The sequence below is a fragment of the Anolis carolinensis genome, chromosome 3, assembly GCF_035594765.1.
Source record: "Anolis carolinensis isolate JA03-04 chromosome 3, rAnoCar3.1.pri, whole genome shotgun sequence".
Lineage (NCBI taxonomy): Eukaryota > Metazoa > Chordata > Lepidosauria > Squamata > Dactyloidae > Anolis > Anolis carolinensis.
Genome location: NC_085843.1, coordinates 222,340,691 through 222,364,936, shown reverse-complemented (window position 1 = coordinate 222,364,936; position 24,246 = coordinate 222,340,691). Strand labels below are relative to the sequence as shown.

The 24,246-nt window shown below is 42.4% G+C and overlaps 1 protein-coding gene across 3 annotated transcripts in view; it reads left to right on the top strand.

Annotated features, from left to right (window-relative positions):
• The window catches only part of cdh23 (cadherin related 23), a 669,485-nt gene that overhangs the window by 539,065 nt on the left and 106,174 nt on the right, over positions 1–24,246 (top strand). For 2 of the 3 annotated variants that reach the window (XM_062976257.1, XM_062976258.1), the window contains exons 29-32: positions 1,912–2,060; positions 4,433–4,568; positions 5,312–5,700; positions 5,802–12,279. In XM_062976257.1, coding sequence (XP_062832327.1) covers positions 1,912–2,060; positions 4,433–4,568; positions 5,312–5,700; positions 5,802–6,038 — 911 coding nt within the window. In that variant the 3' untranslated portion in view covers positions 6,039–12,279. Of the gene's footprint in view, positions 1–1,911; positions 2,061–4,432; positions 4,569–5,311; positions 5,701–5,801; positions 12,280–12,321; positions 12,472–13,595; positions 13,725–14,047; positions 14,177–15,435; positions 15,664–24,246 lie in introns of those variants that run through there. The other variant, XM_008106631.2, reaches the window with a different exon arrangement.

Below are 24,246 nucleotides of genomic sequence, written 5' to 3'. Positions count from 1 at the left end.
ATGGCGTGTAGCTAGTCTGTCACATTCTGCATGATGTCTTCTCTGGACTGAAATCCGATTCCTTTCAGGCATTTTCATCTTGGAGAAAAGCTAGAAATCACATAGAGCCATGTCAGGAGAGTAGGGAGCCTGATGCAGCACAAGTGTGCTGTGTTTGGCCAGGAAATTCTATCAAAAATGAAGAATGGACCAGTGTATTATTGTGATGGAGCTGCCAATTTCCTGCTGCCCACAGGTCCAGCAATTTGTGTCTCACAGCATTACAAAGGTAGCGCAGAACCTCTTGGTAGTGCTCCTTGGTTATGGTTATGCTGTGTGGTGCGTTCTCATGATGAACCCTACTGGAGTCAAAGAAAACGGTCAGCATGACTTTGACATTGCTGCAGACCTGCCTTGCTTTTTTGTCCTCAGATGTTAGATGCTTCCATTGTGATTGGTTTCTGGGCTGTACCCATAAATCCAGGACTCATCACCAGTGATCACTGTATGCTCACAGTCTGCAGCATATCCTGTGTGATCTCCAAATGAAGTTGCTTCTTCTCGCTTGTTAGCAACTTTGGTGCGAATTTCACTGATATTCTCCTGAAGTCCAAATCCTCAGTCAAAATGAAATGAATGGATCCAATGCTGATGCTCGCCTCATCTGCAAGTTCTCTTATCATGATTTGACAATCCTACATCACCAGGGTGCTCACTTGGTCAATGACAATCTCATTTCTGGATGTTGAGGGCCTAAAAGTACGTGCTTCACTCTCAACTGATATGCAGCCATCTTTGAAGTGGTTGTACCTTTATCTGTGTGGCTCCCATTGCTTCATCCCCGAAGGCCTGTTGAATCTTGCAGATCATTTCCACTTTGGAATTGCCAAGCTTTACACAAAATTTAATGCTGTAGCATTGTTCAAGTTTTTCTGTCATTTTGTCAAAAAGGAATATCAGACGGTGCTCACTTACATGTTCTCATTCATTGGCTGTCTGCCGGTGATTGACAGCTTCTGCAGGCAGGAAAAAATTCCTGCCTAAATACATGCACCTTCCCTAGCTTCATTTGTTTGCACACAAAAAATTATGGCTCGATACTTTTTGAACACACCTCATATATAATTTGAAAAGCCTCCTTTTGACATTAGTTTTACTTTTGCTATGTTCACATCTTATATGCTTTTCTTAAATGGCTTGACACATTTAATAGAGTCATGTAATTGGAAGCCATCTCATAGATAATTTTTGTATACTTTTTATCATGTTTTTATCATGTTTTAATTGTTTTGTTTTTATAGTATATTTGTTGCTGGCCCTCGTGGCAGAATGTAAGCCGCTCTGAGTCCCCTCGGGGAGAAGGGCGGGGTATAAATGCATGTAATAAATAAATAAATAAATAAATAAATAATAAGGTCCAACCCCTGCTCAATGTAGGATCCCCATCTCACATCCGTAGATGGTAGCAGTCCAATCCTTTTCTGAAGCGCTCCAGAGAAGGAGACCTCACCACCTCTCTAGGCAATTAGTCCCATTGCCGAACTACTCTCACTACCAAGAAGCTCCTTCTAGTGTTCAATTAAAATCTAGCTTCCTGTAACGTAGAACCATTCGACCCTCTGGGGCAGCAGAAAACAAGCCTGCATCCTCCTCTTTGTTACAGCCCTTGAGGTACATAAAGAAAACAGCCATGTCACCTTCTCAGTCTTCTCTTTATACTAGGCTGAACATGCCGTTATTTCAATCTCTCTTTATATGTTTTGTTCTCCATATTTCTTATAATGCTGGTTGCCTTTCTTCATTCCAAAGTAGAATATCTTATAATAAAGGAAGCTCATAATATATCTTCAATGAAATTCAATTGGATGGGGTCTTCCAGGGTGAAAATGTACCTACGTGTACTCTTCTATATTCTTTATTTATTATCAACAGGAAACCATTTCAACAACTTCCGGATCAATCCTAGCAGTGGGCTGGTCATGCGGGGCTTGCGAGTGCTTGACAGAGAACGCAATTCTTCTCATGTTCTTGAAGTGGAAGCCTACAACAGTGAACAAGGACCAATGAGGAGCTCTGTTAGGGTAATGCCCATTCAAAATATCAGAGCAGCAACCTTGAGATGGTGTGGAAAACTACAGTAAAATAAATGCCTTGCAGTCATTATAGTACAGCCAACCCTGAATCTTTTGCTTGGGCAGATTTATAGCTTAGCACTGACAGAAAAGATACTATTATATGCTTAGGAGGATGAATGGGTATTCAGTGTCAAATGGTGACCATATTTATATAAGGATTAAAATTCTAGTAAATTGTACATAAGTACTTATTTAGATTAATTTGTTTGCTCTTTCAAAATAGTTGAATAATGAGTCAGAAAAACATTAATTCCATACAGTAATACACACATCACAGTGTGTTGGGGACAAGAACACAGAATATAGAAATTTATATTGTACTGAGAGATCATATGCACAATCCTGACTGGCACCAACTTCAAATTGAATAATTATCCCTGTTCTCAAGCAGTTTCCTTCCTGATAGTAACTATGCTCAGCCTACTTGGCTCTCAACATCAGATGAAATCGATATGGCAACACATAATGATTAGAAACCATAGGCCATCCAGCTTCATGCGTAGGCTGTATTTATTCTGGTCTCAAGAGATTGGTTCAGCTTCATATGGCAATAAAGATATGCAACATCATTTCTTGAAATCAACAATTAGCACATACTTCCTGATTTGCTGGGTGTCAAGGTCAGGTACATAGCTTTCTGCCCTTGTATGATCAAAAGCAAAAGTGCCTTCCTGGTGTCTATCAGATGCCACAGCCTCTTAGTTCAGATACAGAAATCTGTAGCTGTTTTCTGGCTCTTATAGTATTGAACCACCTCCACTTAATTTGCGAAGCTTGGAAGCCAATATGTAACACATTTGTATATTTTATTGTTTAGCTCAGTGATGGTACATTTTATATTTAAAACAACTTCTTCTACATTTTATATTTAAAACAACATTGTACTATCTGTACAATGCCAAAGTGCTTTGCATATTAAAAAGTAGTATAGTTAAATAACCAGAAGATTTGGATAACTGGTTTATTCATAAGTCTTCCTGCTGATTCGATTAGACTAACAAATATTCCACTTTTCTTCAAGACTTCTGCAATCAGGTTTGTTTATTTTGAATCTATTGTTCTAGTTGTGACAACACTGCTTCCCAAATTATGGTCAGAATAAGTACTGAACTGACTTTTCCTTGCCTCTGAACAGAATGAATGAAACAAATAAAAGACCTAATATACTACGTGACACTCAAGGGTTATTAGATCAAGTTGTATCTCAGATTCAAAGTGGAAGAATTTAGTCGGAGATAGGTTGGAAGTGTTTTTCTTCGGTCTTTGTCCCTTGCATTCACCAAAAAAATCTGCAAACATCCTCTTTGACTAACTGGATATTTTCTCTTTGGTTTTCAATGACAGGATGGACCATTCAACCATTGGATTAGCTTTTTCTAGCAGTTCTCAACCCTACTAAATGGAAGTGACATTTTGTAAGTCTATTTAATAAGAAATAGACTTACTTTTACCTATTTATGTGTCTAGTAAACCTGGATGGAAATTCAGGAATTGAGAAAGTGTGAAGGTTCCTTCTGTTCTTAATTTCAGTGGCCTGCTTGCATAAAGACATAATAGGATAAATTACAAGGATGTCGGGCATTTTATATTGGAAAACGTTGGCTAGTTTGATTCCTATCCCTCCTGCCTACCCCCACACTGATAGGCAGAAGAGCTTATAGTTATATTGTCTACAGTCAAATATTCAAATCTCACCTGTTATAATATAAAGCTAACAAACAAAGAATAGGTAAACTAGTGCTCATTAGTGAGAAAAATGACTAAGAATTTAGGAATAGCAAATTAATGGTGCTCTGGACATTGCTGGACTAGAATTCATATAATCATTCTCCCTTGGCCTTGAAATTGATGGGGCATGAAGTCTATCTAGAGAACTGCATCTTCTTAACTCTTGGTCTAATGAAATGCATTAAAATGCAGTGCAATTATGTAGTGTTTGTACTGTTCAGAGGTCTGGAAACGTCTATGTTTTGCCATGTCATTAGGCTGCTCTTTCTTTCCTTTGTGGAAACAGCTAATGCCACAGACAGGTATTCAATGGTATAGATTTATAACTCACATAGTCTAACTTTGATTATTAGTTCTATCTAAGGTCTGGCTCACCTGGAACTAAAAATGAATTTCTTTGTCTCTCAGTTTGTTTTGGGTATGGTAGAGGGAACCTGTCTCATTTTTAATTGCTCTTTTATTTTTTATTGATTACATCCTGAAATAGTACAGAGCTATTTGCACTTCTATTCTTTATAAGATTTGGTTTCTTCTTTTTACCAGAATGGATTCCAGATGAATGAATGTTTTGCATTATACCCCTTCCTTAGGTAATAGTATATGTGGAAGATGTCAATGATGAAGTGCCAGTGTTTACTCAAAGGCAATATAACCGTTTGGGTTTGCGAGAGACTGCTGGAATTGGGACATCTGTTGCAGTTGTCCGAGCAACAGACCGAGACACAGGTACAGCTACTGAAAAGGAAAATTAACATTTTCCTGGCCATTATGACACTCTGTGATACAAATCTCTGTGATTTGTATCTATTCTCTGATTTCTTGCCTCCTTCTTCTGTTTTGACTCTTTGGCAACTTGGTATAGTAAAGTACCAGTGGCTGCTAGTTATGAGTAGTGATACACAGATCAGATGTAATTTCTTCTATACATCTTCTGTCAAAGGAGCATTGTTATACCCGCTGTTGTCTCTTTGATTCTTTCTATAATTACTTCTTTCTGTTCACATGAGTGATAGTGTGCTACTGCACTCACATTCTGGCTCCCACATCAACCAGTTGGCCAGGTAAACAGAGTACTTGACTAGGCAGACCTTTAGATAAGCAGAGCTTTTCTTACGTTCTTAATTACTCATGCCGAAATAAAAGATTAACAGACTGTGGACAAGTATTCAATTTGTAGCCAAAAACACAGAAGGATGAATTGGAGATGCTGCAGGGAACCATGAAGTATGCAGATATAAGAACTTCCTTGTTGGAATTCCACCCCAAAGTCCATCTGAAGACTTTTTCATGGGTACCTCCATGGTAGCAGGAAGCAACAGAGGGTGTAAGTTATCCATTGCAGTCCCACAGTCATCTTCTGGTTTTGCAAATCCTAACAATACTCTTGTCCCAGATTGCAGAAAATTTAATAAAGTAGCTCATATATAACATCTCTTACACAACTTCTTAATTTGTCTTTCTTTCCCTAGGAAATGGAGGTCTGGTGAATTACAAAATTGTTTCCGGTTCTGAGGGAAAGTTTGAAATTGATGAGAGCACTGGCCTCATTACCACAGTTGACTATCTTGACTATGAGACCAAAACCAGCTACCTGATGAATGTTTCAGCCACAGACCAAGCACCTCCACACAACCAGGGTTTCTGCAGTGTCTATGTCAGCCTCCTCAATGAATTGGATGAAGCTGTGCAGTTCTCAAATGTCACTTATGAAGCAGTGATCACAGAGAACATCCCCTTGGGATCAGAAGTTCTTCGTGTCCAAGCCCGATCCATTGACAACCTTAACCAAATCACATACAAGTTTGACCCTAATACTAATGCCCAAGCACTATCTTTGTTCAGAATAAATGGAATTACTGTAAGTAATGCACATGTGGACTCTCTTCACGTCAGATAGTAATAGTCAACATTGCAAACTCACAGCCTTCATGTATTTATTTATATGTTTTCCCCTGGTAGGGTGTGATCACAGTCAAAGGGCAAGTGGATCGAGAGAAGGGTAATTTCTACACATTAACTGTTGTTGCAGATGACGGAGGTCCAAAGCTTGATTCAACAGTGGTAAGATATGTTTACTGTAATCTTTCCCTTTTCAATAGTAATTTAATTTTAAACTTGCTGGGATGGGTTCGCCCACCCCCAGTTGTTGTCCCCCAAATTTCCATCCTACTTCAGAAGGACCATGCATCCCAATGAAAGGTGCATACAATTTTGCTCCTTTGAGGGAGGATGAGCAAAATTTTAAGAAATTTGGGCAGATGTTGGACTTACCTTGATTTAATCTGTACATCTGAAGGGAAAGGTAATTTAGTATGGATATCTGAAGGGGGAAAATAATTTGAGAAGTGCTCAGAGTGATGTTCACATTTTGGGAATATATTAACCAGGTGAAGTATTTTTGTTTGAATGTGCATTTCATCCATTCCATAAGAATACATGTCTTAAAAGTAAACCAGCATAGAATACAATTGGGGATAGAGTCCTTGCTCATGAATACACATGCACAGAATTGCACTTATTAGCTTAGTACAGGTTGAGAATCTTTCATCCAAAATGGTTGGGATCAGTAGTGTTTTGGAGTTTGGATTTTTTTTAAGATTTTGGAATAGAGTACCTGTATTTGAATATATGTACATAATGAGATATCTTAGAGAAGGGACACAAATCTAAACATTCATTTATGTTTCATATACACCTTGTAGTAAAGGTAAAGGCCAGCATGACTGCATGAAGTGCTGTTATCTTCCTGCCAGAGCAGTACCTATTGATCTTCTCATATTCATATGTTTTCGAACTGCTAGGTTGGCAGAACCTGGTGATAACAGCAGGAGCTCATCCTAGAATCATAGAATAGTAGAGTTGGAAGAGACCTCATGGGCCATCCAGTCCAACCCCCCGCTAAGAAGCAGGAAATCGCATTCAAAGCACCCCCGACAGATGGCCATCCAGCCTCTGCTTAAAAGCCTCCAAAGAAGGAGCTTCCACCACAGCCCGGGGGAGAGAGTTCCACTGTCGAACAGCCCTCACAGTGAGGAAGTTCTTCCTGATGTTCAGGTGGAATCTCCTTTCCTGTAGTTTGAAGCCATTGTTCCACGTCCAGGTCTGCAGGGCAGCAAAAAACAAGCTTGCTCCCTCCTCCCTATGACTTCCCTTCATATATTTGTACATGGCTATCATGTCTCCTCTCAGCTTTCTCTTCTGCAGGCTAAACATGCCCAGCTCTTTAAGCCGCTCCTCATAGGGCTTGTTCTCCAGACCCTTAATCATTTTAGTCGCCCTCCTCTGGACGCTTTCCAGCTTGTCAACATCTCTCTTCAACTCCAGTGCCCAAAATTGGACACAGTATTCCAGGTGTGGTCTGACCAAGGCAGAATAGAAGGGGAGCATGACTTCCCTGGATCTAGACGCTATACCCCTATTGATGCAGGCCACAATCCTGTTGGCTTTTTTAGCTGCCACATCACATTGTTGGCTCATGTTTAACTTGTTGTCCACGAGGACTCCAAGGTCTTTTTCGCACACACTGCTGTCAAGCCAGGCGTCCCCCATTCTGTATCTTTGATTTCCATTTTTTCTGCTCCCCGGATTCGAAGCACCGACCTCTCGGTCAGCAAATTCAGCAGCTCAGTGGCTTAACCCACTGTGCCACCTTGTACACATAGTCTAAAAGTAATTTTATACAAGATTGTTAAATAGTTTTTTGCATGAAACAAAGTCTGTGTATGTTGAACCACCAGAAAGCAAAGGTGTCACCGTCTAACCACCCATATGAACCATTTTTAATTTGGAGGTATTGCACTATAGATATTTCCAACCAGAGGAAATCGAATTAATTGTTTCCTGGAAAATTAACACTTGTATAAGTCCCGTGGCTTCAATGAATCTGTCCTGGTTGAAGCTAGCAGTAGAACAAAAGCCCTAGTTTTGAAAATTGTCTGCTCACTCCTCCCCCATTTTAGATGCTCTCCATTTGCATATTATTGCTGTCCAGAAATGTTAGCCCATTAATTGTAGTAGGAAGCTGCCGCATGCTAGGAAGAGGTTGAAGGACAGGAATCTCTAAAGGAAAGTGTACAATACAATGCAAAAGTCATTTTGTAAGCTTAGGCTGGATCTACACTGCCCTAGATCCCAGGATCCGATCCCAGATTATTTGCTTTGAACTGGATGAGTCTACACTGCCAGATAATATAGGATAATCAGGTAATCTGGGATCAGATCTTGGGATATAGGGCAGTGTAGATCCAGCCTTAGAGGAGTTAGGAGCAACTGTTAAAGCAAATCAGAGAAGCTTGTACATTGTTTATTTGTGCTTCCCTTTCTATGTCTCTGACACCTCCCAGACTGCCTTGTTTAGATGAATGAAAAGTGATAACTGTTTCTTTTTATTTATTTTCCTTTTGTCTCCTTTCCTGCATTTCTCTCCAATAGAAGGTAAGAATGCTTATTTCCCCGTTGAAGTAATCTCATTGTTAACAGCTTCAGGAATGCATATGCTTGGTGTATAGTATGGTGCATGGTTCACTTTGAATGAAAACAGAAGTGGTCTAATTACAGCTATACAGTGAACAAAAGTTGCTTTCAAATGCAAATACAAACACTAATGACCAGTGGTAGCTTCTGTGTTAGTGAGGTGCTGAATCCTTCCTGGGTTTTAGCCAAAACTTTTAATGAACTATCTGACGACTTGTCTATGCAGTCTTAATAACCCACACTCAGACTCCTTTTGCACTGCCCTTTATCCCAGAATCTGATCCCAGATCATCTGCTTTAAACTGGATTATATGAGTCTCCACTGCCATATAATCTGGACAGGAAGATAATCTGGGATGAGAGCCTGGGATAGAGGGGCAGTGTGGAAGGGGAATCATTCACTCTTGGCTGTCTTCATTACTTCCTGGGACTGCTGGTTTTTATCAAATGGTAAAACAGGTTAAATGGGTTTAGCTTTATGCTAAGGAAAATTGGGAAATGCTCTGGAGTTTGACCAAAACTCCAGAGCAGCATTATAGTTTGGGCACAGTGTAAACTGGGTCTGCTGTGGACCAACCCATTGCCATCCTCCTTGACCTGCATTCATCAGTGCAAGAAAAGGGGGACAGATCAGGCCAGTGTCACTGTTGTTGCCAGTTCTGGATGACCACAGACCTCCTGTGTTACATTAGCAGAAGTGCCTATGTGACCAGGGAGAAGGTGTATTGCTCCCCTCCTTACTGGCCATGCAGATGACTCTGCTGATATCAGCATAGAGGGCCAGTTATGTTGTCTATCTGGCAAGGACAACCACAACAGGGATGGTAAGGTCATCTGGACCATGTAGATTCCACCTTACCACCACCACAATTTGGGGCAGAGTTTGTTTCCACCTCTGGACTGGCCGAGGATTAAGTGGCCAGTGCAGATAAACCAGTACCCTCAGAGTTGGATTAGAGTGTTCAATGAATCCAAACATTGGGGGACACTCACTGACATGGAAAACATTCCATTAATATAGGTGGTTATCTTTTCTAGTGGAGTAGTTTCATTCTCAACGTGCAGATCAGGAAACTTGAACTATCCCAATGACTCACTGTTTCTAAGGGTGCTTCCAGAGAGCACTCATATTCATGCCAAAGTGGAGTTTTAAAACCCGCTATGGGGTGGATTCGAGTCCCCACACCCATCCCAAAACAAAACAAAAAATAGCAAAAAGTAACCAAAAAAGCTGTAAAGACAGATACATTTTATGAAAAGGTTGGGGAGCCTTTGCCTTTGCAAGAGATTCGCTTCTGCAGACCTGGTCCATAATGCACTGATAAGAATCAGCGCATGTCTAGGAATTGTAATAAAAAGATATAAAATGAAATGTGAACTTTTGAGGGAATTTGGTAGTTGTTGGTCCATCTACTGGTGTTGTCCTTTACCAGAATTGCAGGAAAAGAGAAAAAATTTAATTTAATTTGGTGCCCTTGGAGAACTGTAAATCTTTGGGGTGGGGGGGGGGGGGGTGCTGTGTTTGACAACACTTTGAATGTTACACAAACGCTCTTATGGATCTCCTCACCAACTTTTTCTTTAGTTTAAGAACAGTTGGAAGTGAGGCTGAGAGAGTAGTGTCTCAGATCTCGCAGTGCCCACCTTATCCACTTCTGTTTCCTTAGAATAATAAAAAAATAGTAGATTGAGAATCATTACTCATTTCAGCGTCATATTTATAATTGAAAAGGGCTTAACATCAAAATCCAGATTCAAAATGAAAAGTCAAATACATTACTGGTATATGTAAAGCATAAGCAGGATATCTTGTATCTTTTATCATTGATCTCGTCTGGAAATGATTGGAAGATTGTGAGAAACTGAAGTGGTTTACCACAGTCTAGTTTGGCTGTGCAAGAACTCACTCATTGCAGGAACTGCAGCTTCTTGAAGCAGAGAATCCTGTGTCCTCTTTTGACTAGTTTACTTTTAATGCAAGACTAAAGTCAAAGAGAGAGAGGAAATAGGAGGGTTTAGCAGTCCTCTCGCAGGCTGTGCTCTCTAATCCTGCACCTGGATCCATTCGCCAGGTAAATAAAGGCTCATAAGTAAAAACATCTTCCTCTCTTTCTTTTCCCCCTTTGTACAGAATTTGTATCCAAGTCTATCACATTATTTTAAAACATGACAGCATTTCCTTTTGCTTTTGATAGAAAACAGAGATTGAGAACATACTCATAATGACTCTGAAAGCATGGCAGCAGCTACAACTTCCAAGTAAAATCTGGAAATAGCCCCTGTATCTTTAATGGTTGCATAGAAGAGAGAATTTCAGCATACGCAACTCTTGCTGCAGTTTGGATACATCCATAATGCCCTAACAGTTTTTTCTTTTGTAATCATTAAACAACAGTTCTCATAATGCAGTGATTCTGATAGTATTTCATTGCTATAAATAACACTAGTAAGGCAGGATGTGGCACCTCTATAATAAATAGGGTGCATTTCAGGAACCTCCCAGGCATTTCAGGGCTAATACCTGAGCTTTAATCGTTCTCACTGTTGGTATCTATAAACATTATCCACTCAACAACAACTACAGTCACCCGCATGTAATTCATACAGTCAAGACTACTTTAGCAAATTTTAAAATAGTTATTTGCTTGGAAACTGAACAGAGGGGAAAACAGTTGTAGTCAAACCAAAGAACGCTTCTAAGCAGACTTCAGCAACAGAGATGCAAAACTGGACTAGATATGGGTATTTTATAGTATTATAGTAAGTATTTTATAGTAAGTATTTTATAATGTATGGTTTTAAATCTATTTATTGTATTTTGTTAAATTATTTTTTTAATTGCTTATGTTTTATCATTTTGTATAGTATATTGGCATTGAATTTTGCCAGATTGTGAGCCACCCTGAGTCCCTTCGGGTGAGAAGGGCAGGATAGAAATGATGGAAATAAATAAATAAATAAATAAATGGGTAATTTTCAAGGCAGTACTCTGGCCCTGCGATTTCCCCATATCCTGAGTGACAGAGATGAGAACCTGGGCCATTCTTTTTCTTAGTTCTGGGGATCTTAGTGTGCAAATTAGAGGAATTCCTTATATGCACATTTGGAGTAAGCACCTTAAAGCTTAGAATGAGTTACTTCCTAATAAAACTGCGGGCCCATCCAGACGGGCCCATATCCCAGGACTTATCTGGGTTTTTATCAGAGGCATCATTTGGACGCCTCCGGTAGAAACAAATTAATTCAGAATAACCTAAATTAGTCCAAATTAATTAGATACCCTATTAGATCCGGGTCTTTCAGGAAGGCCCGGGTCTAATGGGGTATTGGGCCCATGAGGAGTCACTTCCTGGTAGTCCTGGGACTACCCGGGAGTGAGTCCCCATTTTCCCATCCCAAACCTTTTAGGCTCCTGGAGCCCAAAGGTCTGGGATGGCACACACCCCTTCCGCCCAGCCCCCCATTTCCCCCTAAAAATAAAATAAAATTTATCTAGAAATGACATGTGAGGAGTTGGGGGGGATGAATTTATCTAGCAGCTAGATAAATTTTATTTTGTTTTTAGGAGAAAATTTGGGGGGCTTGAGCGTGACTGATGGTAATTGGAATGGCATGTAGCCACTCCCCAGGGAAAGCCTGGTTTTTTTGGGGGGGGAGTGGGGATGGGAATCCACACCAAAGCGGGTTTTTGAAATCCGCATTGGCACAGATTTTGGAACTGTCTGGAAGTGCCCTGGATTAGACTGGACCAAAGTTTCACCAAATATTAGAAATGTTTAGTCCTTTAGCTCAAGGCCTTAATGTTTTGAAATTATCCTTTGCACTACATCCTCACACCATAATGTGCTTGTTTTGAAGGCAAGTTTAATAGTGTTCCCAGTCTTTAGGCTGAAGCTACCTGTTATAACTGAGTTCCTAGGAACTTTAGAAATTGAACAAAAGTCACTAGTTATTCCTTGTCCCCTTCCCTGTGTGAAAGTTCACATCTGCAGTCTCCACTATGCAGGTTACGATCACCATCTTGGATGAGAATGACAACAGCCCACAGTTTGACATTACTTCTGACTCATCTGTGAGTGTAGCAGAGGACAGTTCTGTTGGACGTCGAATCGCTCTGGTTTTGGCCAGAGACCCTGATGCAGGAAGCAACGGTCAGGTAGACGTGATTGCATAACTTCAAAATGTACTTCTACTGTAAAACAGCATGGGGTGCTGGGGTTGTTTGTTCCACATTACTAAATCTTGATAATTGACTGAGAAGAAAGAATACCTCATTTCTGTATAAGAACTTTAAAGATCAACAGTGAAGAGTTGCAAAGCATAAATACCATACTTTTGTAAACCTGTTTTCTCCCCCTAATTGTTATGTTAAATTGGTTTCATTGTTACATCATACTTCCTGCTTTGGCTTGGACTTGTGATCTTTGTCAAGTAGTGTGTACACTTATCATGATTACAGAAATAGATGTGAACTGATGGTCTCGTGAAGCATGTTCTGCTTTTGCACTACAATTCAAAGTATCTTTTGTCTTGCTTGTGGCAGTACGGAGCCCAAGGAGCAAGCATGAGACCTGTGGCTGTCTTCTGAATTTGCCAGCTTGATGTTGTGATCAAGAAACTTTATTTTTAATTAGGGGAAAGGCAATTGGAAATATTGAGTCTGGTTTTTGAGATTCAGGCCCCTTCTACACTAAAATCCAGATCATCTGCTTTAAACTGGATTATATGGCAGTGTATAATCCAGTTCAAAGCAGATAATGTGGATTATCTGCTTTGATAATCTGGATTATATGACATTGTAGAAGGGGCCTCAGAAGCAAATGTGAAGGGTACTTGTAATCCACTAGGGAATGAAATTAATTGTGAATAACCTACGTAGAAATGCACAAAAATAAGCCCAAGGGTGTGTATATATGTGCAAACAAGCATGCACATACACATTTTACTACTTCCTTATAGTTTTAATTGAGGAAGTCTATTCCTGTGAAATTCACAGGAGCATTCTCATATTAAATTACATACATATATATGAAATAACAATTTTAAAAAATAAAGAAAATAGTATTTAAAAAGAAACTGGGACTGACAGGAAAAAAAGCTTTTTTGTGAAACAGAAAAAGGCATGAATAATCTTATATTCCAACAAAATTTTAAAACAATCCAAATTTGGCACCATTGAATATCCTTTGAGGCATACTTATGCTCTTTTTGCATCCAATTTGGCCATAATGGTCTTAATTTCCTTTAACTTCCCATTTACCCTGCTCCTTTTTTATACAGGTTGTCTTTTCATTGGTCTCTGGAAACATAGGCCGGGCCTTTGAAATTCATACAACAAACAACACCTATGGAGAAGTGTTTGTGGCTAGACCATTGGACCGGGAACTGATAGACCACTACACTTTAAAGGTAACTAGATGAGGCCAACATCTAACTTGCATGTTGCACATATATGTACCTTGCTTTGTGATACTGGCAGACTTTTTATTCTATTCCCAGTGACTCCACAGCTGCAATACTGGACTAACATTCTCATCTGTTTTAGTAGAGGACAGTATGCTGGCCCTGAAAGTCAAGTATTATTACATTTAGTTACTAATGCCTCATCTATTTAATTGCTAAAGGTCCAAAGGAGACATAATAGATTGGGCAAGAGTTGTGCAAGATTAGAATCTTTGACCCAAGGCTAAAATCTTACTATCTGGATATAATTCTTTTTTGCTGCTTTCCAGATTCAAGCATCTGACAGAGGTGTCCCACCTCGCAGGAAAGAACATACCTTAAGAGTGAATATACTGGATGTTAATGATAACCCACCAGTAATTGTTAACCCATACGGATACAATGTTAGCGTTAATGAGGTAAGCTTTCTTGGGTGCTGGCTTTTTCACATGCTTATGATCCCATCTCCTCCCTTTAATGAAAGGCGTTTGTACATAAGAAACATCTGATTCCAGGCTGAATACACTGGGCCCTTGGTATTCTCTGAGATTCAGGATCCATTGTAATATCAAAATCCATGGATGCTCAAGTCATATTATATACACAATGGTGTCATAAAATTATGTCCTTTATACAAAAACAGCAAAATCAAGGCTTGCCTTTTAGATTTTTAAAAAACATATATCAGTGGGTGGATGAATCCATGGATGCAGAATATGTGGACATGGGCTGCTGACTATACACCCGTTGCTTTGGGTACAGTTCGTATATTCCTTAATATAAGTGTTCACTTAAAAGGTACTGCCTGAGAATATTCTTTGAAAATGTTCCTCCGAGTTCAGGGCACTGAAGACCACAAAATCACAATAGAGTTGGTTCTATTTTGAGCTGGCTAACAAATTAATGATTTTATGTAATTTCAAAACCCCAGAAAGTTTAAAACTTCTTTATGTACATTTTTAGGAATATATATAGTTTTAATTTTCATTTAGTCTGGCTTCAGGGATTGGCCTCACAGTATATTGCAAAATGGGGAGTTACAGAATAACCAAAGGACGTAGCCAGATGGAGTTGTGTTGCCATATACTGAAGCTTCCTTTGTGGTAACTCAGCCCAAATTTCGCTGCTACTTCTGAGTCAAGTTGTCCTCAAATTTTGCTGAAAATCGCATCTTTCAGTTCAAGTTTACACAAAAAACAAGAAGATGTTAAAAGAAGCAAATGAGTAGTTCATTTTTTGGGCTTTTTTTTTTTTTTACAAAGTTCTCAGCAACTGTTCTCACCCCCAAATGAATGCATGCTACAAGTTTCTGCATTTTCTCTACCATCATGGGGTTTATGCCCCCATATTTTTTAAAGAGGAACAACCTGTGCTTCACGAGTATTCTGACATTTGTTTCTACTTTTATATCCCTTTGTATAGGACCCGTTCACTACATCTTAATTAGATTGTCTAACAAAAGTGTTATTTGTATTGTCAGTAGGGTTTACATGTGTCAAGATTATTTATTGCTTTCTTATTAGATTATCTAATCCTAAATCTAAATGTAAAGTAAAATGCATAACTGTATCTTTGAGAGTCACAAGGTGGACTATATATCTCTAACTGAAAATGCCAGTCTAATTATGACTTCTTTCCTTATTCTTTCCCACCCTCTTTCTGCCCCATGAACTCCCAGAATGTGGGTGGAGGTACTGCTGTGACCCAGGTACGAGCAACTGACAGGGACAATGGCCTCAACAGTGTCCTCTCCTACTACATCACTCATGGGAATGAGGAACTAACCTTCCGCATGGATAGAGTGACTGGGGAAATTGCCACCCGCCCTTCCCCTCCAGACCGTGAGAGACAACAGTTTTACCAGTTGGTGGTCACTGTAGAGGATGAAGGAAACCCAGCTCTCTCGGTAAGCAGTAATGATATCTTGCTACACCTTGATATTGGCAGAGCCACAGTGGAACATTGTAGTAGGATGAAGTTCCCTCAAAATCTGAACAGCCCAGAGCTATGGGTACTGTGCCACAAGATAAATATTTCCCACTCAGTTTTTCGGGAGGATGTTATCCTGTTAGGTTGTCAGCACTAGGCAATCAAATAGCAGAATTACTTCCAGCCCTCCCAATGTCCTCCATCTTGTATGGATATGATGTCATTCCTTACTCAGTTCTTCAAGGGGATTCATTCTTCAGATGATATGTAATTCTTAGGGTGTTTATTACAGATGTTCAGGGGAGAGGTAGAAAAGCAAGAACAGATAGAAAACAGAACTAGTATTTCTTCCCCTACTGATTAGAAAGTTCTAGTTCATTCATTTACCCTACCATACAAAAAAAGAAGTGAGAAACAACTAAACAACAGTTCCAAATCTAAGAGAAGGCTTCTTTGAAGGCTATTGAGGGGAAGAAGACGAAAGCAGTGGTTCTCAACCTGGCGCCCCCAGATGTTTTTGGCCTACAACTTGCAGAAATCCCAGCCAGTTTGCCAGCTGTTAGGATTTCTGAGAGTTGAAGGCCAAAAACATCTGGGGACCCCAGGTTGAGAACCACTGGACTAAAGAAACCAGACATACACTTAATGACAGTATCCTAGTAATCGATTGTGTAATAGATATGACAGTAGTTTTTCCATGCTCCTTTCCAGTGAGTGTGGCTTTGTCTTCTGCCAAATTCTCTTGATTGTAATGGAGTTTGCCTGTTTGTTCTGCCCAGGGATTCAGGCCAGGAGATGCTTCCTGACCTGGGAAGTATTGAAAGTACAAAACACAGATTTACCGTAATTCATTGCATCAGTCATATTTCCCTCCCCATTTGAAAGGGGGGGATTGGGTGCAACTATTATGCAATGGCAACTATTACATGGTGAAAAAGGTCCAATTAAGGGGGGCTTGTTTCATATAATAGTAGTCCCTGTAAAGGCACAGTCCCATGGGCAGATGAAGCCTCACTCACCCCCGCGGCTGCCCCTTTCCAAAAGGGAAAGAAGGCAGGTGGCCGGAGGGGGGGTGAATTCACTCTCACCTGCCTGCTCTTTCCCAGATGCTGTGGGGGGTTGATTCGATTCCCAAATGGGGGTGCAACTATTACTATTACTATAGTTCTACCCTTCTGGTTTTCATTGGATGGTTTGACCACAGGTATAGCATACAATGAAGTAAATAGTTTCTACATTAGGATAATTTTATATCATGAACTCCTGGGTTATGTTCCACTTCTTGCCACAATTCTGCCTGTGTTAACGTTTCCTAAAGATAATTTTCATTTACCTAAAAAACCAGGGAAGTGGTGTACATGTTTGTGTGATTTTTCTGCTTGCAGGAACACTTCATGAAAATAAATACAGGCAGTCTCCAAGTGACAAACAATATAGGTTAAGTCAAACTTATATGTAAGTCGGAACAATTACATTTTTCAAGTGTAACTCCATGGGAATGTAAGATGATGCTACATTATTGTACCTAGAAAGGGACCCAAGGTATATACAAATGATTAGGGTGCATGAGGACAATGGGTGTTCTCTCACGTGGTCTCTGTGAAAACCGCACATGTGGTAGTTAGTTGCACGTGTGCAGCTAGTTCGGAACCTTTAACAGCTGTTTTCAATTAGAGGGCTATGGCCCCGCCCCTCCTCCCCAGAGGGTATATATATGGCTTGCGTGGCCATAGCCGCAGTTCTTTTTTTTTCCGCCGTGTAAGCAGCAGTCTATAGGAACCTCCTGTAACTCCCTTTCCTTCCCTTACTTACCTCGTTCCCCTTCTGCCAAACATGGCGACTCCAATTTTCAAAAAATGCCTGTCGTGTGGAGGAAAGCTCCCGGACACCGACAGGCACGACAAATGCCTTCTTTGCCTAGGAGAGGCTCACTCCACAGCCTCTTGCTCTGCCTGCCGGGCCTTCACACCCCAGGCGCGAAAAAATAGAGAAACAAGACTTAAAGCACTCCTTTATGAGCGAGCGCTCCTCCCTCCTCAGGCAGCTCAAACAAACCCCTCGGCACCTCCAACGCCAGGAGGTGTCTCCCGCCTCAGTCTCTCCCTCCAACGCCGTCAGCGGCAGCTAAACGCAGCCGTTCCTCCTCCACAACCAGGGAGCATGCTGGCGGGGAAAAGGAGAAGGAGAAGAAGAAAAAGCGAAAGAAGCATCGCTCCGCCTCCTCCAGCCAGTCTCTCTCTCACTCACTTTTCACCGCTCCGAGGGCGGCGCCGTCGCCAATTCCGCCCACACCAGGGCGTCACCTTAGCCAGGAGGCGGGGCAACCCCAGCCTCCGAACGCAACACCTTCTCGGGGTGAGGAAACGGCCCTGCTCCCAAAGGAGTCAGCCAATCCCCCTGCACCGTTGTCTCAACAAAGCCTCTCCACCCCGATGAGGCTGGACACACGGGCCCGTGCTCTCGGGACCGAGGCACGCAGGGCTCACAATGCGGAGGAGGGCCAGGCAACCACCTCCCTTCCTACCATCCCGTCGCCTGAAAGAATCTCTCCTGCTCAGCGCCTCCTTTCACCGAAGGCTGCCTCCTATTCTCATGACCTCTTCCAATCTCCTCCTCGTCGCTCTACATGGAGTGAACCACCTATGCACAGTGCACTCCCTCCACTACATGAAGACCTTATTCACCGGTCTCCTGGTGGTAGAGAATATTTTTTTGGCCCAGTCGCAGCCTTTAATCGAGCTCAACCACCCTTGCTATCTCCACAAGACGCCCCACCCATGACACAACCTTCATACCAACATGAAGAGCCACCACAATACCTCTCTGCCTCCGACTCAGAATCTTACATATCTGAGGGCGACCAAGCGGGGCCACCACCGTCAGACCCCGCACCACCCGAAGAAATGTTAACATTTTCAGCCCTTATCACGAGACTCTCGCGGGCTTTAGCATTACCAATACCCAACCCACAGAAGCCTATAGAGGACCCGTTGTTTCCTTCAGATCAACAACAAACTCCAACCCCTGCTATGGTTCTTCCTCCTTTACCATACCTCCTACAACTGGCCAGAACCCCAGATACCCCTCCTTTTGCTGTCCCACCGGTTTCAAGGAGATGCGACAGCCTCTATAGGATTGACCTTACCTCCAACCTTTGGGCAGCAAGACCACCTAAGCCCAATTCTTTAGCAATAAAGGTGACTCAGGGTAGACGCTCCTCCAAGTCATGCCCTACCCCAGCTGACAAGGAAGGCAGGAAACTGGAGGGATTGGGCAAAAAGGTTCACCTCACCGCTGGATTCGTGACTAGGCTTGCTCACTATGGGGCCTATATGGCTTCCTACCAAGATTACTTATGGAAGAAGGTCGGTCCATACCTCGACATGCTACCTCCGCAACACCGCTCCTTTGCTACGGCATGCCACCATGAAGCCCTTGCCCTTGCAAGAGCCCAAAAGGAGATGGCGAAACATACAGCGGATACCGCAGGTCGCATGTTTGCAACGGCGACAGCTATTCGTAGACATGCATGGCTTCGAGCTTCCACACTCTCCGAGGAGGGCAGAGATACTGCGGAGAGTTTACCAGTCCATGATGATGCCCTGTTCCACCCGGACACTGATGGCCAGTTAAAGAGTACTCAGGAGATGAAAAAGACAACTCATAGCTACGGCTTTACTTCTTCTGGTAACTACCCTCCCAGGAATAGATGGACCCCATACTCATCTTACCAGCGCAGACCCTATGGTTCCAATACCAGACAACTGCCGCAACCATCCCAACCCCCCCCTTCGAGACAGCCAGTATCTACTCGCTCTCGCCAACAGGGCAGGGGACGGTACCAACCTAGATCACGGGGTCGTTTTTAACAAACCTTCCCCCTGTTCACCTCCAAACCCATTTCCCCTCACTGAGTTAAAGGCACACGTTCACCACCCTGTTACTCCTCCCTCCACTGATCACCAGCCTCCTGTTTATTTTGGTTCACGTTTAGCACACTTTGCACATCAATGGCACCATATTACCACAGATAAGTGGGTGCTTAATGTAGTATCACATGGTTATGTTATTGAATTTCACACACAGCCAAGGACAGGCTACATCAGATCCACAACCCCATCCCCTGTCCTTTGCCAGGAGATTAGTACCCTGCTCGAAAAAGGGGCAATTGTACCCTTACACCCTTCCTTTTTTCCATTTTCATTTTTTTCTCGTTATTTCTTGGTCCCAAAAAAAGATGGAGGCCAACGCCCAGTCCTTGATTTGCGACCCCTTAATTTTTATATCACTTCTCGGAAATTTAGAATGGTGACAATAACCACAATTTTACCCCTAATACCGAGAGGCGCCTGGTTTGCTACCCTGGATTTACGGGATGCATACTTTCATGTGGCTATAGCTCCAGAACACCACAGGTACCTTGCTTTCATGGTCGGTGACCAAGCTTTTTGTTTTCGTGTTTTACCTTTCGGTATTTCTACAGCCCCCCGTGTTTTTACTAAATGCATGGCGGCAGTAGTAGCCCACCTCCGCCTGCAAGGAGTCACTCTTTACCCCTACCTGGATGACTGGCTTCTAATTGGGAGGTCACGACAGTCCCTCCTTCACAATATTGACACTACCCTTTCCCTCCTCCAGAATCTAGGACTCGTAGTCAACTTCAAGAAATCCCACCTTCAGCCAACTCAACAGATCCGTTTTATCGGCACGTTACTAGACTCCACCACATACACAGCTCAACTCCCAGAAGACCGTTTTCGTGCTCTACGCACATCTCTCCTCCTCATTCTTCACCGCCCTTTCTCTTCAGCCAAGGACATACAAACCATTCTAGGCCACATGGCCTCCACAACGGCGGTCACTCCATATGCCCGCCTAAGGATGCGTCCGCTTCAGGCCTGGTTTATCAAGGCCTTCGACCCTGTAAAGGACTCTCCACACACCAAACTCTCACTCCCAAGTCACGTCCGCCACTCCCTTCAATGGTGGACTCATCGCAACAACATTTGCGTGGGCGTTCCATTCCGCCCAAGCGACCCATCCACCACCATCACAACAGATGCCTCCCTCACTGGATGGGGAGCATTCTCAGGAAACCTTGCAACCCACGGCCATTGGACCTCTACAGAAATAACACACCACATCAATGTCCTCGAACTCTTGGCTCTCTTCAAGGGCTTGCGGGCGTTTCAGGACATACTATCCAATACTACAGTTCAAGTCTGCACCGACAACACAACGGTGATGTGGTACATCAACAAACAAGGAGGTACCCGGTCCAAGACCCTCCTGGACATCACACTAGCAATCTGGGACTGGTGCATCGATCACAACATCTTTCTCATAGCCATACATCTACCGGGCCAACAGAACATCTTGGCCGACCATCTCAGCAGGGCCACACTAGCTACGCACGAGTGGTCCCTTCATCTGACCCAAGCTCTACAGCTATTCAACAAATGGGGCCAACCTCAAATCGACCTTTTTGCATCATCAATCAACACCAAATGCCGTCTTTACTGTGCCCGGGCATCCCCACCAAACCTGACGAACTGTTTGGGCGATGCTTTCCTCTTCAATTGGAACGGTCCTTTCCTCTACATCTTTCCTCCGGTACCTCTTCTAATCAAGGTGATCGCCAAAGTATACAGCGACAAAGCCAATTGTATCCTACTCGCACCTTGGTGGCCCCGCCAACCTTGGTTTCCGCTTCTGTCAACCATGGCAAAGGGCAACTATGTCACTCTTCCACGTCGCCGAGACCTCCTCACAGCCAACCAAGGTCGTCTACGCCACCCAGACATAGATCGCCTCCGCCTCACAGCTTGGAGGATACACGGAGACCTCTCTCTCAAGCAGTAATGGACATTATACATGCAGCCCATAGGCCATCTACCCGACGCTCCTATGAATCGAAGTGGCTGAAATTCTCTTCCTTTGCCCACCTTCATGGAGCAGACCCATTATTAGCACCTACCTCTGTCCTCTTGGAATACCTCGCCTCCCTCGCAGCCGCCGGCCTCTCACTCTCATCCATCCGCTGCTACCTTGCCGCAATCACCGCATACAGAAGACGACATGGTCACTCTTCTTGCTTCCAAGACCCCATGGTACAGCTTTTTCTGCAAGGCTTCAAAAATATCAACCCTCCCCATGCCCCTCCACCACCAGCATGGCATCTTGACCTTGTGCTCTCCGCACTCATGAAACCGCCTTTCGAGCCAATGGCAACAGTAGATCTCTCATATGTCACATGGAAAACAGTCTTTCTCGTAGCTGTAACTTCGGGTCGTAGGGCCAGCGAACTCTGTGCTCTCCGTTCAGATGAACCATATATCCGCTTTCACCCAGATAAAATAGTAATAAGACTTGATTTATCCTTCCTGCCCAAGAGAGCATCTCTTTTTCACATCTCACAGGATATTATTTTACCAGCCTTTTTTCAAACACCGACCACACCATTAGAACGCTCCCTTCATCTTTTGGACATACGGAGAGCACTTTCCTTTTACCTAAACAGAACCAAACCTTTTCGTTCTTCACCCAAACTATTTCTCAAATACCGTAAGGACACTAGAGGCTCCCCTGTATCTCCACAACGACTCTCGGGATGGGTGGTTGCCACCATCCGTCTAGCCTACCAGATGGCGGGGAAGGACCCCCCCATGCATATCAAAGGGCATTCTACACGAGCAGTGGCAACTTCGATAGCCTTCAACCATGGTGTCCCTTTGGAGGACATATGCAAAGCAGCAATTTGGTCCACACCATTAACATTTGTTAAACACTACAAACTGGACATTCTATCGAAACGCCATGCAGCCTTCGGACGAGCAGTCCTTTTTTCAGCGGTGGCATGACACCCACCTGCCTCGGTGAGTAGCTTGTTAATCTACCACATGTGCGGTTTTCACAGAGACCACGTGAGAGAACAAATAGTTGCTTACCTGTAACTGTGGTTCTCTGAGTGGTCATCTGTGAAATCCGCACATCCCCGCCCTTCCTCCCCGCTGTTTGTCATGCCTGGGGACTCTGCCGTTACACGGCGGAGGAACTGCGGCTATGGCCACGCAAGCCATATATATACCCTCTGGGGAGGAGGGGCGGGGCCATAGCCCTCTAATTGAAAACAGCTGTTAAAGGTTCCGAACTAGCTGCACACGTGCAACTAACTACCACATGTGCGGATTTCACAGATGACCACTCAGAGAACCACAGTTACAGGTAAGCAACTATTTGATCTTACTGAAATACAGTACATATCAGTAGCTTCTGTATTTATATTCAGGTGAGAGAGTGTGCAAGACTGATAGTACTGACTCAATATACCCAATTCAGACAAGGACCACAACAGCCACATGATCTCTCTCTCTCTCCCCCCCCCCCCCCGCCTCCAAGATTTCAGTGCATTTGAAATACTAATACACACTACATGTCAAAAGGATTAACTTTACTGATTGTATTCTCTACTTTTGATTTAATTTGATGATCTTCTTTGTGTACCCGGGCTGCACAATTCTACAGAAAAGAAACCACAACCTGAATTGGTCAAACACTGGGAGAGAATTAACTATCTGCTTACTCCGAGAAAGTATTTTTAGTGAAGAGCAATATTCCATTTACATTAACAATGCTCTCATATATCTGCTCAGCAGGAAGTCCAACTGAGCTTAGTGGGATTTCCTTCTAGGTTAATGTGTACAGAAAAGTAGCCTGAGACATTCAAAAAGGCCATTTGAATTGGTGACAATTGTGTTTTTCAACTGTATCTTTTCTTAATGAATTGTTTTGCACCTACCAACTGAATGTTAAATATCTCGTATTTTCAGCTTATGATATTTTGATTCTGTGAGCAACCCTATAAAGTAAGTAAGGTTTAGAAGTTGATTAGCTCAAAATGACTATGAGTGTTATGGGGAAACTGGGATTTTACCCAATTATTCATATTTATTTACATTGGGCAGAGTACATAGATATGAACAGAAAGTTCATAGAGTAGATCTGAAAGAAAGTGGTAGTTTTGATCACATCAGATAGATTGGGTTTAGAATAATGTATTGTGTACATTACATTTATTATTAATTATGTTGTGTGCATACACACAGATTATTGTCGATTTGGGTCATTCACTATACTCTGATGTTGCTAGGTCAGGTGTGTTCTGGTTTTCATGAGTGAAATGCTGGGAGAGTATGCAGTTACAGACAACTCTTTTTGTCTCAGTCATATCTTATTTATAAAGTCATTGATTTTACAAAATGTATCTTCAGCTAAGATCGCTTTGTTTTTATAAGATTAAGCCTCTCTGGCTTATTAAAAGCACAACTGTGTTTACAGAAATTTGTACCTGGTTTACTTGGACTGTACCAGATTACAAGAATCTTTGCTAGTTTTGTTTTGCTGCTATTGTACTTTTTGCTGTGCCAGTCAAGTACACTGCTCATATGAGACTTTATAGAGCAAGGTGAGGAAACACTTTCAGCCCAAGTCCTGTGCTGAAAGGGTGATGAAAGGATGAAGCCAAATCTACCATCATATTTTAGCTCAAGACTCTTACTAC